The sequence below is a fragment of the Eleutherodactylus coqui genome, chromosome 5 (assembly GCF_035609145.1).
Source record: "Eleutherodactylus coqui strain aEleCoq1 chromosome 5, aEleCoq1.hap1, whole genome shotgun sequence".
Classification (NCBI taxonomy): domain Eukaryota; kingdom Metazoa; phylum Chordata; class Amphibia; order Anura; family Eleutherodactylidae; genus Eleutherodactylus; species Eleutherodactylus coqui.
This window is the reverse complement of record NC_089841.1, coordinates 92585827-92602075: the sequence shown is the minus strand read 5'-3', so window position 1 is coordinate 92602075 and position 16249 is coordinate 92585827. Positions and strand designations below refer to the sequence as shown.

The window sequence follows — 16249 nt, the reverse complement described above, 5'->3', positions numbered from 1 at the left end:
ATGGGTTGCATTAGGCAACAAAACCATTTTTATTATAAGGCGGTTTTAACATACGAAGTAACTTGTTTTTATATTTTCTATACTTTCTACAACTTTCAAGCATCTTATTTATTTGACCCCACCTTACAGAGTGGTGAAAAACAAATTTGAAGTCCATCCTATATACTTGACCTCATGAAATAATTTTGCTACAGCTCCTTCATTTAGCAGAACAATAATAATCTTGTCAGTCTATTCATTGGACTTTTATGTTAACGTCTTGTTTTAGGATATAGAAGTGGGAACAATTATAAAAATAACCTATAAAATTATACTCATTAGATTTTGAACCCTGGTTTGGAAACTGCAGAAAGTGAAATAATATGTTATAAATGAATAGTTTATGAGTAATTCATTTATTGGAAAATAACACTCTCACTTAGAAAAAAAAATCAGATCCACCAGATCAATCAAGTGGTGAGCAGACTTCTTCCACGCTGTTGCCTTGCTGTCTTTCCAGTTGCCTGTCAAGCTGACTGTACTCAAATGTTACCCTGTTGATAAATTTACCACTAGACACCATCCGCACTACGCTGTTGTCACAGCCAATCTTCATTTGTGCTGCGGAGATAAGAAACAGAAGTTAGCGATCCAACTACCTACAGCTTGGATGTAATGGAGACAAGTAAAGGTCCTTTTATACAGATCAGCAGCCAGGTGTTTGAAATAAGTACCGACCTATACAAGCCTATGAGAGAACGCATGCACGGGACTATGAAAAGAGTCAGATTTTCATGCGCCACTTGAACTTTAGAATGGAACACCTACTGCAGAAACCAGGGAGCGGGTGAGTATAAAAAAATGCATGACCTGCTGCCTTGTCAGCTCCCCTAACAACACCAAAAAGGACAGAGAAAGTATCCATTTTAAAAAAGGGATTTTCTGGCACTAAAACTTTGATAACTTATACTGAGGATAGGTCCTGTCTGAGGAGATAGCGGTGCTCGCATGACTGTCATGGCCTCTTCTTGGGCATTTGATGTTACATTCATAGGTAACATGGCCTGAGAGTAGGTCAGTCCCATTCAAGATACAGCAGAAAATATGGGGAATGCATGCATGCGTGCTTTTTTTCTGGCTAAAAGCGGGGCAGCTGAGTGAAAAGTGATTGGACCCCATTATGGAGTCCGTTCGGCACGGTTTGGCTTCGTCCTACGACAGAACCGTTTGGCCATGGGGATTCCTCATTTCTGCTTTCCAAACAGAGCAGGAAAGCTGAATCCCCAATGCAGGTGTGAATCCACCCTCACTCTGTCAAACAACAACAAGTTGTTACCATAAGGTTTATACAGCCCGTTCCTTTTTAACAGAAGAGTTGTCCTTAGAAGGTATATAGTTGTAATGAATAATTATCTCTTGCCAGTAATAAACTCAGTCAACTTGTCAACTTTACCACCATGTTTTAAAAAACCATCGTAAAGACATTAAGATAACATAACATCGATCAGGAAGAGTCCTGAAAATTGAAAGCGCTTTCCATATTAATGTCTATAGAAGATCTATGAAATATGGTGCATCTTTTACCGCTTATCCATATAAGAGACATGAGTTGGGCTGGTGGTGTTAATGTTTCTCTTTATGGAGAGCACCACAGGAAACAGAATCATGAGAGTGTGGGGAGTCCACCCTCGTGGAAATGTCTACAAGGAGAAACATAACCCACCTGGACTTATCTCTTTGGCCAGTTTCACAGCCAACTAGAACCCTACTGTGCACTAATGAGGTTCAAGAACCGCAAAACAGCTGTCTGTACATGGGTACTCTGGTTTGGTTTACATCCCTACTCATGTTAAAAGGTCTGTTTAAAAGTCAGAAACTGACTTCATTAGATGGCACTGCGAGGATTATTCCATTACTGATTTACTTACCAGAACCATGAAATGAATGACAGAGATCAGCCAAGGGAAACATATTAGATGGATCTAATCCGGCACCTCCTAAGAGCTCCAAAAAGTCTCCTGCTCCGCCACATCCTTTTGGTGGTGGCTTCTGTAGACACAGATGTATATAATGTATTTTCTATTTCCAAAATACATTGATATAAAGAGAACAACAAGAAGAATACATAAAAATCAAAATCATGTATGTTGTATGCGTATTGGATGGTGCAGGTGTACAGTCATAACACCTTCCAGGAAGAGGCAGAGTATAAAATGCAAGGGATGATGTTATTATCTCGGCTGTCCACTAAAAGTACACTCCAAAATTACCAAATGGAGTCCAAGATGGAAAAAGAGAAGTGTGGAAGCCTCAACACCAATATTATCCCAACAGTCCATAAAACACAGCTGCACGACCTTGAGTTTCATATGCCTTTGATCTGTGCATTGAAGGGGTTATCCAGTTATGAGCAATTGATGGCCTATCCTATTCTCAGTATAGGCCATTCATAGCAGATCAATAGGGGTCCACCACTCAGGAGCCCCACTAATCAGCTGTTTGCAAGTCTGCTGCACTTGGGCATGAAGCTGATTTCTGAAAAAAGAAGTCAGCTCTATTCCCACTTCAGTGGCCCAGCTTTGCATTGCAGGCCAAGTTTTCATTGAAATGAATGGTAGCTTGTCCTGCAATATCAGGCTGGGCCACTGCAGTAGAAACAGAGCTGTGTGCTATGTGCAAAAATCCGCTTTGTGCCCAATTGCATTGGACTTATAAACAGTGAATTGGCGGGGATCCTGAATGGTGGACCCTGCTCATAACTGGACAACCCCTTTAATGCACAGATCAAAGGCATATGAAACGCAAGGCTGTGCTGTGGTATTTTATGGACTGTTAGGGTGATGTTGGAGCTACAAATGTGTATTCATACATATGATATGAGTGTTGTATTTGTCACATACTGTACTGTGTGCAGGATAGAGAACTAAGGCTATGTTCACATCTGTGTTCTGGGGTTCTGTTTCCTGCTTCCTTATGGGAGCAGGAAAGGGGAATCCCCTAGCTGAATGGATCCGTATTGACTATAATGGGACCCGCTTGGTCTCTGTTTTAACTATCTGGTATTTTAGAGACTGACAAGGTCCTTCATGCAGGACTTTTTTAACAGCATTTAGTGCCAGATCTGTGGTGGAACCTCCAAACGGAGATTCCTAATGCAGATGTGAACATAGCCTAAGCTAGTGTATACCTATCTAGAAAGTGTATGCTTCCACAGTGAAATATAGTACCAGATGATGATGTGAGTTACATTTTCTACGTAGTGTTTGTCATAAACGTTCATTATTGTATACGGTATATTGTTACAATAGCAAATAATACAAACAAAAGAAGGTTAATTTAACGAATATCTAAGCGCGGCATCACATGGCCGTGTTTGTGCAGGTATTTGTGCATGCAAATATTTGGCCATGGAAAACATGGAGGATAGAACCCATTGATTGCAATGGGTTCATTCTCATAAGCGCGTTTTGTGCGCGAGCAAAAAATAGCTCCTACCCTATTTCCCTGCGTTTCGCGTGGCAAACGTGCCATAGAAGTCTATGGCAGATGCGTAAATACGCAAGGGGAAAAAGACAGCTGGATGTAATTAGTCTTAAATAGCCATTAAATTCCATGGAATGGGTGTGTCACGCATGCGTGTGAACTGGCCTTCCGTGCGCAAAAATTATGGTAATATGCACTGACATGTGCACAAATGTACCTCAAAAGCCTTGTTCATGTGCAAATACGCCATGCAGGGGTGAGCGTTTTGCATAAAGGCATACCATGTACAATAATACACAGGATGGCCATGAATAAGTAGGTCGGTACCACAAATCTTTCTTCATTGCTCATAGCAACCAATCACAACACAGCATTCATTTCTTATACTGCTGAGCTAAAATGAAAGCTGTGCTGTGATTGGTTGCTTTTTGGACAGCTTTCATAAGTGTGTGGTGCCGGGACTCTTTTTACAAGGCCAACATTTTCTGGTAAAGAGTTTCCCAATAATATAATTAAAACAAAAAAAATACGGTACTTACAAATCAAATTAAACTATAACTAATGAGAACACATGTAGGCTGGTTTTACAACTGTGTCGAAACCTCCCATCGGAGGTCGCATCGCAGATCCGGCTGCAAATACCAAAAGGAAAAAGTGTACTTGCAGTGCTTTTTCTTCAATCCAAAAACTGAGCAGCTGGGCGAAAAGCAAGCAGACCCCATTATAGTCAATTATAGACTATATGGGGTCCGTCCAGTGCTGTTCAGTTCCATCTTAAGATGGAGCCGCTCAGCTACGGGGATTCCTCTTTCTTGCTCCCCGAATGGAGCAGGAAAGCGGAGTCCCCAGCGTAAGTGTGAAATACGATCTGTCTAGCTAGTCTGAAAAAAAAAGTTAAACTGAATCAGCTGCTATTCCTGGCGGAGGGATACGTGCGAGTGTCGCGGCGTAGTTCTGTACAAACTAGAGCAGGTTGCGCAGATATAGAAATACTGGACATACCTTTAACTGTAGCTCATTGAAGTGGCCCAGGGTAAGGTCAGATATTTTGATCACAATCGGGTATATTATAGAAAAACTGCAATTTCTATGTTGATGGGGAATAATCATAGTAAATTTCCCACTAGGTGACTGTGAAATCACATTGCAGGCTGTAGGATGAAATAAGAAATATATTAGTTTACGTTCAGCATACACTTATCACCTCACTTATACAGTAAATTCCCCCTAAAGATAAAGGGCCTTTGTTGCCCAAAGCAACCAATCACAGAGCTGCGTTCATTTCTTCAGACTAGAATACAAAATGAGGCTTTATTCACACGAGCGTATATATATGTAGCTGCGTTTTCGTGGCTGGCCAATAGAAGCAACCATCTGAGGCACTGGTTTCCAATCTATTTGTTGACATGGGCAGCGTAAAAAATAGAACATGCGCAACCGAAATCCACACCTGTTATTATACACTGGGTAAAATGATAGTTCTGGTTCTATCTTTTGACCAATATACGGCGGCGGCTCCCTTAGACTCCTATGGGAGCTGGAAAAAAGGGAGGGGAGGCAGTTTAGCAGCATCCAACACAGGGAAAAGCTTACAGGTGCCTCTATTTCGACATCTGAAGTCATTCCGAGGATTTATGCCAAGCAATGGATTTCTGGGCTGTGACGTATTTTTTCGCTAAAAAATTACACCCAGCCGTGTGAATGGTTGAGAAAACGCTAATTAAGCTCGAGACTTTATCGCGGAAAATCATCTATTCATGCAATTTCACGGTGAGTCCAAGCGAACGTAAAAATACATACACTCGTGTGAAGGAGCCCTGAACGCTATATTGTTTAATTGGTTGCTGTGAGCAGCAACGGCCCCTTTTCGACAAGTCGATTTATTGTTTGACAAGCAAACAAGCGAATGACATCATCGTTAGCCCGTTCACTCGTGTACTCTATTTATACAGGCAGATACATTGTTGGCTTGTTCAAGCGACTAATCGTTCAGTCATTCACATTCACTGTATAAATGACTAAGAGTAACTGAATGAGTGCTGTTTAAACCGAACGAGCCAACAATGATTTTTATTCCTGCACAAAAATTAACAAGGAGCGAAAAGAAAACGATTATTGTTCGTCATTCAGTCATCGGCTCATATTCAGACTGAATGAATATCATTCACTTTCACGTGTTTGAACGATTACACTGCTCAACAGCATTTTTGCATCTGGTGTGTGACATATCAATTCTTATGGATTTTTGGGTGTAGAATCCAAATTTACCTTTAGAAATGATGTATCACGTAAGGTTTTTATGTAATTTAGATTTTTTAAATTTTTTTAAAAAGGTTTTTGTGTTTGTGCTCATTTTTTGGTGAATTATTTATAAAAAATTAAATCAGTGACTAATCTAAACTCTTTATTTGAATGTAATACACAGTGGATGAAGTTCTAAAAATGGTCACTAGATGGCAGAACAATGTAGTTGAGCAGGAAGGTTACCGACATGAGCCTATCTGTACTGCTGTTTAGTGTTTGTTGTAATCTGCATGAAACACTTCTCTTCATTCTTACCTCAACATATCGGTATTTTTTGAGTTTCATTCACAAATATATTACCAGAAAAACATTAATAAATTCTAAATGTTTTATTTTTTTTGTATTTAAAACCAGACAATGTTTGGCAATACTGTATTATAGTCTATGTAATAGTGCTATGTATCTCAGAAATGTAACGTGATAGATGGAATCTGATTCTTCCACTGAATTCAGCACATCAAAATTAGTTACACGAACCTGTTTCCAAACCAGATACAGAATTGTTTTTTGATTTGTTGACCAGTGTAATTGTTTTGTCTAAAAGCACCCAAAGGCAGTTTTTCGTTTAGGCAGTATCATAAATCTGACGCACTAACTGCTAGACACAAAGGGCATATTCATCATTGCATTCCGAGCATGCTCGGAGTGTGGTAAACATAGAAACCAGGACAGGGTAGAGGTGGATTACATCCAGCCAGGATTGGGAGGCAGCTGACAGCAGTCACTGCCCAGTAATACAGTACTGGTTTCTAAGTTTTCCACGCTCCGAGCATGCTCAGAATGCAATGATGAATATGCTTAAACCATTTTCGGAGTGCTCTTCATGCGACCCAGAGGTCAGAAGAAAAGTACAGAATACACATTTTGTATACACATATGCATTAGGGAATGAGAAATAAAAAAAAATCACTAAAATAATCAAAAAGTATGTTTCCCATAAAAACTTTATTTAATTTTCAGATAACACATTCCATTTAACCATTTCTGGACCTGATATATTTCATGTTTTTCATCTTAGTTTTTTCCTTTGAACTTCCAAAAGAAATCATAACTTTAAATTGATCTAGATTTTGCCATATGAGGGCTTGTTTTTTGCACTTGTTTTTTGTCGACTATTTTTAATGGTACCATTTAATCTATCATATAATGTTTTGAAAAACTATGAAAAAATTGTAAGCGGGGTAAAATAGAACAAAAATGCAATTGCAATATTTTGGGGAGGTTTTGTTGTCTTGGTGTTCATGGGGTGTAAAAATTGACATGTTAACTTAATTCTATGGTTCAGTGCAATTATGTTGATTCCAAGTTTATATAGTTTTTTTTATGTTGTACTACTTAAAAAAATGTTTGTTAAAGGGGTATTCTGTGATAAAAGTCTGATCGGTAAGGATCTCACCACAGAGACCCCGACTGATATTATAATAGAAGAGAAAAACTTTGTAAAAAATTTTTGTAAAATAATGGGTACAGTGTTTTGAAGCTGAGAAGCTAAATGTGGGTGGTACAACACTGTGATTAATAGCTCCGCTATCAGGTACACTATTGGGATATCAGCAGCACTGTCACTCTAACTCTGCTCAGCTACATCTGTGCCTTTAACACTATATACTCATTCTGTTTAACTAATCTATGACAATAAAGGTCTGATTACAGTAGTTCCTGGAGTTTATCTTCACTCCTTTTTGGATCGCTATTACTTTGTCAGTTGAGAACGGTTAAATATTGGCAATGAACAATAATTGTTTAGCCTGCATTATAAAACCTATCAAGTTGTCCAAGACTACACGATATTTATAAGTTGTACAATATATATATTTTCTTTGAGGCTAAGCATTGAGTTCTGTTCCGGAAAAATCAATAGCAATTTCTGGCTGGACATTTATCAGATTGTTCTAGCATTCATTTCATTATTTCACGCCCTCGGAGAGATGTATGATTTTGTCAGCTCAGCAAAATTATTGCTGCTAGAAAAAAAAAAATCAACTTACGGAACAAATTAGGCGTCTTGCGGATTGTCAGTGTGAAGCCGTGGCCTGGTTTTTGAACTCTGAAGAATATCATGGCCACGTTTTGAGATGACTGTGTGATACTTTGCATATTACCATCTTCACATATGTCAGTGTACCGTTCACTGGTCGAGAGGAGATGATCTAAAGAACTTGGAAACTTCTCTCCTTTAATTATCCAGCCATCAAAAACCTAAAATGTTACATCAGAAAAAAGCATTATTTACATCAAAAAGTCACAGAGAGAGAAAATTTGGCCTGTACCTAGGGCGGCAAACCTTATCTTTTGGTCCAGGTGAAAGAACGTCTAACTACAACCCTGGGTTAAAATCACAGCTAGTAGTAATATTTAAGGGGGTTAATATGTGAATATATTTAGAGTTTACACACAGACATTTTAAATTATATCAGCAAACTAGCAATTCCCATATATCATGTAGAGTTAAAACCCGACACGTGGGAGAATTCGGATAACACAGTAGGACTGATGAAAATTCGTATAATGTAGCGCCACTCTGCAGGCAACATCAGTAGGATGTAAGCATTTTTCAGAAAGTTTTTTTTTTTGTCCTTGTAATACGTACTTAGCCTGTTAATTCCAGAATTCAGGTATTGATGACGTATCCTTAGGATAGGTCATCAATATCAGATCAGCTGTTTGAAGTGGCTGCAGCATCTTCACTGTATACCATGCAAAGTGCCATATATTTTGTAGCAGTTATGTCTGGTATTGCAGCTTAATCCTATTCACTTGAATGAGACTGCAGAAAGGCCATGTGACCAATGAACATGATGTTACAGGTCAAAGAAGAGGCCATGGTAACTCTCATTGAACCTAAGAATGGGGGTCCCAAAGGTGCATGAACTTGGCTATTTTTTGGCAGTTCCAATGCAATTGATGAAGTCTTGTTGCACATGCTTGATGCCGCTCTGTCCATGTGAGGGCCTTCAGGACCCTTGATCTTGGCATCGGTGGGTGTCCCATCAGTCAGCCCCACCAATCAGCTAGTTATTCCCCATCCTGTGAGTAGGGGATAACTTTGTTTTGTGGAATAACCAGTGGCATACATTGGAAGAAATGTAGCCCCATAGCAAAACCTTAAATCGGCCCCCCACTAAGGTGTCTGGTTTTGCCAGCCAGGACAGGAAGGCCTGCTGTTGTTTCCCATTCCATATCCTTTAAAATGACCCTTGGGGCAATTCTCCACATCCTTGTTTTCTAATAATGCAGTTCCTCTTTGGACAAAGGTTCTGCATACTTTCTCGCTATCCAATTACAAACTTGATGTGCAATCAGAGCTGGGGCCCCCTCTCTTAAAGGGCCGCATAGCACTCTCATAGCTTGCTTCTATAGTATGTACACCCTTGGGAATAATCCCTTTACATATTTACAGTACATCTCTATATAGCCTTTCACACCACCACTGTTCAGTAACCCTTTAAATACGTAGTAGATTTAGTAATATACAGTTGTAGCAATGTATCAGATGGCTGCTATTATCAAGTCAATGACTGAATGGTGCCTCCCTGCTTTGGGGCAAAGTAATGCAGCGGCCACATGAATTGACAAGTAATTATGCAAGTCACATACAGTCTTAAAAAAAAAAAGGTGTTACATAATTAGAGCAGCTAGTATTGCTTCTCAGCTGACTGAATGCAGGGGTGTAACTTTAGGGAATACAGCTGCATGGATCCTGGAGCATGTGGTGCATATGAAGATATCTACTATAAATTACACATTAAAAAGTGGCATAGGTGCTGTAAGTTATACTTCATATATCACTGTGGCAACATTGCTACCCACAAAGTAATTTGTAACTAGTGACGTATTAAGTAGGTCATAGGCTCAAGCTGTTCAAACAGCTTGATCCTCCTTCCTACGTGCGCCATAACTACAATCAGCTGCACCATTTTCCTGTGCCCACTACTGCTGCTTTGGTCTTTCTTGCTTGTCTTGTCTCTACACATTCTTGCCATCCTGCTGCTACTCCAAAATCCCTCTCAGTGTCTCCTCATAATAATAGTGCCCCCTTTGTTCCCCCAAAAGAACTAGTGCCACATAAAGTAATAGTGCCTGTACTTAGTAATAATTCACCCATTGTGCCCATTAAAAGAAACAGTCCCTCCTTGCGCTCTACAGTAATAATATTCTCCTTTGTACCCCAAAAAGTATAATTTCCCCTTCACAAGGTGAGTACAAGCCCTTTGAGGTACCACAAAGTAATACTGCCGCTCTGTGCCTCAACAAAGTTGTAGAGTCCCATCTATGCCACCAACGTAATACAGTTCCAGCCTCCTCTGTTCCCTTTGCAGTCCACAGCTGCTAGGTACCTTACACAAGAGAAGCTGTTTTCCAGATGCTGCACCCTGATTACAGTGCTTCCACACATACACCACTGCTAAGCCCATCTCCTGCACATGCTGGACTGAGGTCAGGAGAAGGAAAGGAGTAGGCTATGTATGGGGTGTGCTGTAATGTGTCTAGAATACAGCTTTTCCTGTGAGAGTGATCAGCACTGTGAAACTATCAAAGTGATTGTTACACTTTCCATTCATGGGTTAATACAAACTTAAGTCTGAAACTTTTAAAGCAGCACAGACCTGACTGAGCTCTTCTTGGTAGTGGGGGGATTTGGACATTCCCTAGAGACCATATTTAGTCTTTGTATCCACATTATTTTATTCTTATCAGTGAAAGTGATGTAAGCAAAGCATCACATAATTTATTCATTTATAAGTGTTAGTCTTTTGTAGGATCTGTTACTTTTTACAGCAATAAGGTGTACTTAGACTGTTGGTCAACCATGACTAGACACTATACTTTCTTTTGTTCTGCCTTGCAATAAATAAAGCTGAATGGGCTGGGCTTGTTAGAAAGAGCACAGTGGTGACTTCACATAGTTGATGTCTCTTGTTCTTTCTCTGATGATCATTGTTAATTAATATGGACACATGAGAGAACTCAGATCCCCATCGCCTTATGGCTGATTCTAAATTTAAAGAAGTACTCTAACAGCACCCTATAAAAATAGTGGGGCAGTGTGGGTGGCCATGGGCCCCCTGAGAGCCTTAGGCCTCAGACGGTCATCCAAACTGCTCCTATTATTATCCGCCACTGTAGTGGTTGTCACAAAGTTAATGGGCAATTATATCCACGTTGTAGCACAGCAACACCGCTACAAACATGAGTACTTCCAGCTTAATATTAACTAGAGTATTACCCATAAATTAGTACAATAATATAGGAAGCATATGTAATATATACTAGCTGTGTGGCCTATAGCTGATTATTGGCACTCGGCATGTTATACTTTCCTATTTCATATACTGGAATGCTTTTTAATCACATGAAATATTAAACTTTGCTCTTTGATGGTATTCTATTTATATGATTTCTCTTTAGGCACAGAGAACTGCTATCCTGTCTTACCCTGCTTCTAAAATAGCTTCAGCTTAATGCAATATACGCTTCTCCAGCTGCTGTAGAACTACATATTCCAGTAAGTCAATACGCCCCCGTCTCTGGAAGGCGATTACCTTATTGCACACAAACCAGATTCTGTAAATAACACATGCCCAAAAGGGATGCTGCAGTGGGATAAAAGTTCTAATCGTGTTGGCACAGCGGGTAGCATCTCTGCCTTACAGTGATATGCCTGCAGTTTGTTTCCTGTCAGGATACCAGCTACGTAGACTTTACACATTCTCATAGCCTATGTTCATAGTCTGTAAATATACAGCCAAGGTATTTGTCAGAACCCAGTAATGATCCACCAGAAAGGATTCGCCATTTGCAATATACTAGTATCAATCAGAGAACCTTTTGGTTTTGCAAATTAAAATCATAGACGACATTCTATTTCCAGAGCGGCAGAATTTCATTGAGGCAGAGCTCCTCAAACTTTTTGAAGGTTTGAAAATCACTTGTAAATATGATAGGTGTTCTTAGGCCACACTGAATACTGAAAAAATGAAAAGCTTGTCAAAGATATGAGCTAGTGATCTGATTTTAGCCTGGTGGTAACTGCCAGTGTCATGCTTTAGATCCTAGTACCAAGTGCTAGTAATGCTGTGTCATAGCCACAAGTGCACAAGAGTATGCACAGCAGCCAATAGTAGAGGCCGAAGAGCAACAGGTGGTTCCTAAGTCGTTGATTGGGGAACACTGCATTAGGGTGTGAAGAGGAAAATATAACGTTGTGTATGGTTATTTCTTCCTCTGAAGAAAATTCTGGCTTTGGTTTATAAACCCAGTTATTGCTACAAGGCTTGTGAAAAAGTCTAACATTGACATGCAGGGAAGCTGTCTTCTAATAGGTGGCGCTGTAGAGGCACTGTTCCTTCTTCCCATTTGCATATATTTCCTAGACGAGAATGCATAGCCTTATAAGACTCCTCACACCTACTAGGTGCTGTTCTTAAGGATAAACCATACCCTTCCTGATGGAGGAAAATGTAAGTAGGAACTAAGTGAAGAATAGGGACCAATGAGAAGAGGAGATTAGAAAAGGCACTGACTTTAGAAAAAAGGGTGCATGAAAGTAGTGAGGTCAGTTAGGCCTTATGCGTAGAGCCATATGCACAGAGGCTGAGGCAAGGCTCATGGAGTTCCTGTGGCCCCATACTGAGGTATACATAGGCACTTTATGGTGCACCATAGGGTGCTCTTTAAACTGCCACATTATAGCGTTATTTCCGCTATATCAGGGTCTATTTAATCTGACATCACTGTGGGTAAGAGAAACAACCCCACAGTGAGGAGGAAAAGGGACACAGGTTCCCTGTTCTCAGGATTGGTGGGATCCCCATTGATCTATCAGTTTTTACCTATTCAGTGGATGGGTGAAAAGAAAACTCTAAAAAAAACCTTTGGTCTCCGATTTACCCCTTTAAGGTCTGGTATATCCAAGTGCCATTTTGAGAAAACGAATCACCAAGATCAAAGTGTTAACAAAGATGTTTTGATAGAGTTCTTGGACAAGTCCATGTATACAACCTAAAAACATAAAGAGGCAAAGAGATTGAATGATAGGATTGTGATGTCTATGAGGACTTCCGGTGTGCAGTATTATGGGATGTATATGTTGTGCATGTCCATGTATATTAAACCAACCACTGGAAGGCAGCTCATGTTAATCAGTAGCAAGTAGTCTATATTCATGACAGCATAATGGTAACTGTCTACCTTTATGATAGGTTTATTTCTGTTGATGCTATACATATTTTAGGAATTCTGGAGAACATAAGAAGCAGCTCTTGCTGTTACCCAAAAATAGTGCAAACCACTTCTTGGTCAAAACCAAAATGTCCTAGAACAGTAAAGGATATTAGATACAGAATGGGTCCTTGGGTATCCACTCTCAACCGCACTGTTTTTTGCACAACTTTAAAGCTACGTTCACAGGGCAGAATCCACATCAGAGTTTTTCCACAGAGATTTTGCCTCAAAATCCACAGTAGAAAGTTCCATCTGAACTGTGGATTCGTGGTGCGGATTTGCTCTCCACTTTGCTGCAGATCCGTACCTGGATTTTTCATTCCCATTTCAAGAAATGACATATCACATATTTTTTTCCGCACATTGATCTCAGATACACCATGTAGGCTACAGCTCAGATTTCCATTAGAAGCATTGGGCACTTTAAGACGCGGATTTCACCAAAGATTTGACACATATTCTGTGTCAAAAATGTTTTGTTAACAATGTGTGAACATTCCCTAAGAGGTATTCCAACCAATGTACTGATACCCATACTGTATCTGCACAGACATAGATACAATAGAATATAATACACAACTGTAAATGTCTAAGACCAACCTCCTGTACCTAGAAATCTCCTTCTTCAAAAGTTTTATATTTTGCAACAATGTCCCACAAAAGTTTTCATTTTGTGCCTTAGTTACATTTTTTAGGGATCAAACATCAGTCATGTCCCAAATCCCCTATTAGCAAAAAACATAGTAATCCTTGAATACTTCCAGCTACTGTGGAGAGCTAATCCTCACCTAGATCTAAATGACCACATCTTTATGTCACTTTGTAGACTTAAGAATTGTAGAAAATTTCCCGTGATAGTTGGTAAGCAGGCCATTGGGTTTATTGAACCTCACTGATAGTATGCAATATATGCAGGCAACATAATCATTTACTACATAGATTACTTCTCTCCAATAACTATATTTAATCTTCACTTCCAAAAGCTCACATTGTGTCTACTAATAACATAGAAATAACCATTACATCTCCTATTACAATTTCCAGTAAATCAAAGCACTATTTCACGAGATTACAGTTGAAGTGGTACAAATAATGATATTTCCTATGATGTACTCTATTATATACTTTATTTATGTTTTAAAATTATACTTTGCTTCTCTTCTATAATTCCATTTCCTGCAAAACTTCCCAGAAAGAAAGCCTGCTCTAGCTTCCCTATTCATGAATATAATACCAGAACTGCAGTTCATACTGCCACATGCATCTGCAGAGTGATAACAGAGGAAGTGGAACACTGAAATCTCAAAGCCTATGTTATTTTGGATCTGTTAACACACCATGCACACTGCAATAGCTTCACTCAGCCTCAGATAATTCTATGAATTCCACTTAACATTTTTACTTAGCTAATGTTGAATGTTATTAATATATAAACCTTTATTACACTGCAATCATCCATATTACTTGTTTTATTGCTCCTTCAGTTCACTGAATACAATTTAATTAAAGTGTTTCTCTCCTGTTATGGCAGTAATACACGCCCAACATACTCTGCTAACTATTGCTAGGGAGTTCCTGAACAGTCAAGCAGTTCTGCAGCAGCTGGAAAGTACAATAACAGGTTATCTAAATCTGTGACATTTCAGTTGCAGTTTATAAAATATGAAAGATATCAGATGTGGTGTAATGTCCCCTTACCTTTAGGATGTCACCTCCCAGGCAGTTTATATTCACAAAGTTATATTCTATGGTAATAAACTCCTCAGGGTCTCCAATGATGAACAGAGCGCAGTGTAGCTGAGGTTGTTCTGCTTTGAAAGTGAATTGTCCATCTATACTGAGCATATCAATACATCCTAAGCAGAGATAAAAGAGATGCTTCTTATTCTTTATAGACAGTAGCACCAACATATTCTGCAGCTCTGTACAAAGATTATCACTTTATTTACTAACGAATGACAGATAATCATGGATATTATGTAAACTCCCAATGTAGCACATGAGTCATTTCTACAAATATAACTGATTGGATTAATACTAGTATAGAAGTAAGTTAATGAATAAATAAAAACAGGCGTAAAGTCATTCATTTTTACTTGCAATCTAGAAAGTTAAGTTGTTATTTATGCAAAAGTGTATAAAAAAGCAACATTGTGCAAAGTATAACATGTAATATTTATATTATATGGAGTTTTTCTTTATCACTCCTAAAATAACAAACACAATATGTAACATGTGGTACAATAATATGATCCCCACTAAAACCAATGGAAATCAAAGTATACAGTAGTGAAATAACAAAACGAATGTATATTTCCCATTCTGTCAAGTACTTACTGAGTGACCTTCTATATATCTGTTCTTCAGATAACTCTCTCTTAATATCTGCGTTCAAAAGCACTAGTGCGTCCTCTGCTGCATCTCTCACCTGTAAAATAATATCATAAAATTAGATTAATAGAACAAAATCCTGATCCACTTTGGACACTTAGTTCTATTCTAGTTGTCATGAAAAGAGTTCTCCTTTTAAGTATGTTTTCACTATGGGGAGCAGCTCACCTGTATGTACCTGCAGTGTCCCCTAAGAGACGCCAGGAAGATAAGTAGTACATGCCAATGAAGCCTGGAAAGTGGAATCATTCTGCAGATACACACTTGCTACTTGGCTGTGTGTGTATTTGCTTGAATTCTTTCCTGTCTGTGTTGATACTAGGAGGAGCTGGAGGGGTTTCTTTGACAGACCCCTTTATATAGAAAATTGAAGGGGAAGGAACATAGTCTTCTGACTGATTGAGACTCAGTAACCATGGGTAACCCTGCTTGAAAAAAAATGTCTGTGACAGGTTGCCAGAAGACCAAATCCAAGAAAAATCTGAGATTTAATTTCATATCTTCAATTGTCTCATCTGGTACTAATGTCATGTTAGGAGAGGAAAGATACTATGCAATTCACTTGGCTAAATCCTTATCTCACTGACAACATGAGAAAAGCACATTACATGTTTTATGTATCATATTCAGTTTTGGAGAATATTACTCTGCACAGTAAAGCAGAAGACGTTACCCTGATAAGAAGGAACACCAGCTAAGAAAGATCCATCAAAGGAGTGGAACTGTAAAATCATACTGGCGTAAAATGTAAAAAAGTGACAGTACAAAGTAGTAAAATGATTCTAAGAAATACATACAATTGGAATAGTTCCTATTTTTTTTTTAATTTCGGGGATACAAGACTTGATTTATTTCACTAACTAATGAT

At 38.9% G+C, this 16249-nt stretch overlaps 1 protein-coding gene across 1 annotated transcript; it reads right to left on the bottom strand.

Annotated features, from left to right (window-relative positions):
- Nucleotides 1–230: 230 nt before the first annotated feature.
- Nucleotides 231–15682, bottom strand: CRHBP (corticotropin releasing hormone binding protein). The gene is made up of 7 exons (XM_066601886.1): nt 15550–15682; nt 15328–15418; nt 14689–14846; nt 7755–7965; nt 4465–4613; nt 1908–2028; nt 231–600 (listed from the first exon to the last, which is right to left on the bottom strand). The coding sequence occupies exons 1-7, from the start codon at nt 15628–15630 to the stop codon at nt 446–448; spliced, it is 966 nt and encodes a 321-aa protein (XP_066457983.1). The 5' UTR covers nt 15631–15682; the 3' UTR covers nt 231–445.
- Nucleotides 15683–16249: the final 567 nt, after the last annotated feature.

Bases quoted from the DNA above. Each gene is read 5' to 3' on its own strand.
- CRHBP (XM_066601886.1), bottom strand. From the start codon at position 15,630: ATGATTCCACTTTCCAGGCTTCATTGGCATGTACTACTTATCTTCCTG. The intron at 14,847-15,327 runs GTAAGTACTTGA...ATCTCTGCTTAG, and splicing joins GATATATAGAAGGTCACTCA to GATGTATTGATATGCTCAGT. The intron at 7,966-14,688 runs GTAAGGGGACAT...GTAACATTTTAG, and splicing joins TGGGAGGTGACATCCTAAAG to GTTTTTGATGGCTGGATAAT.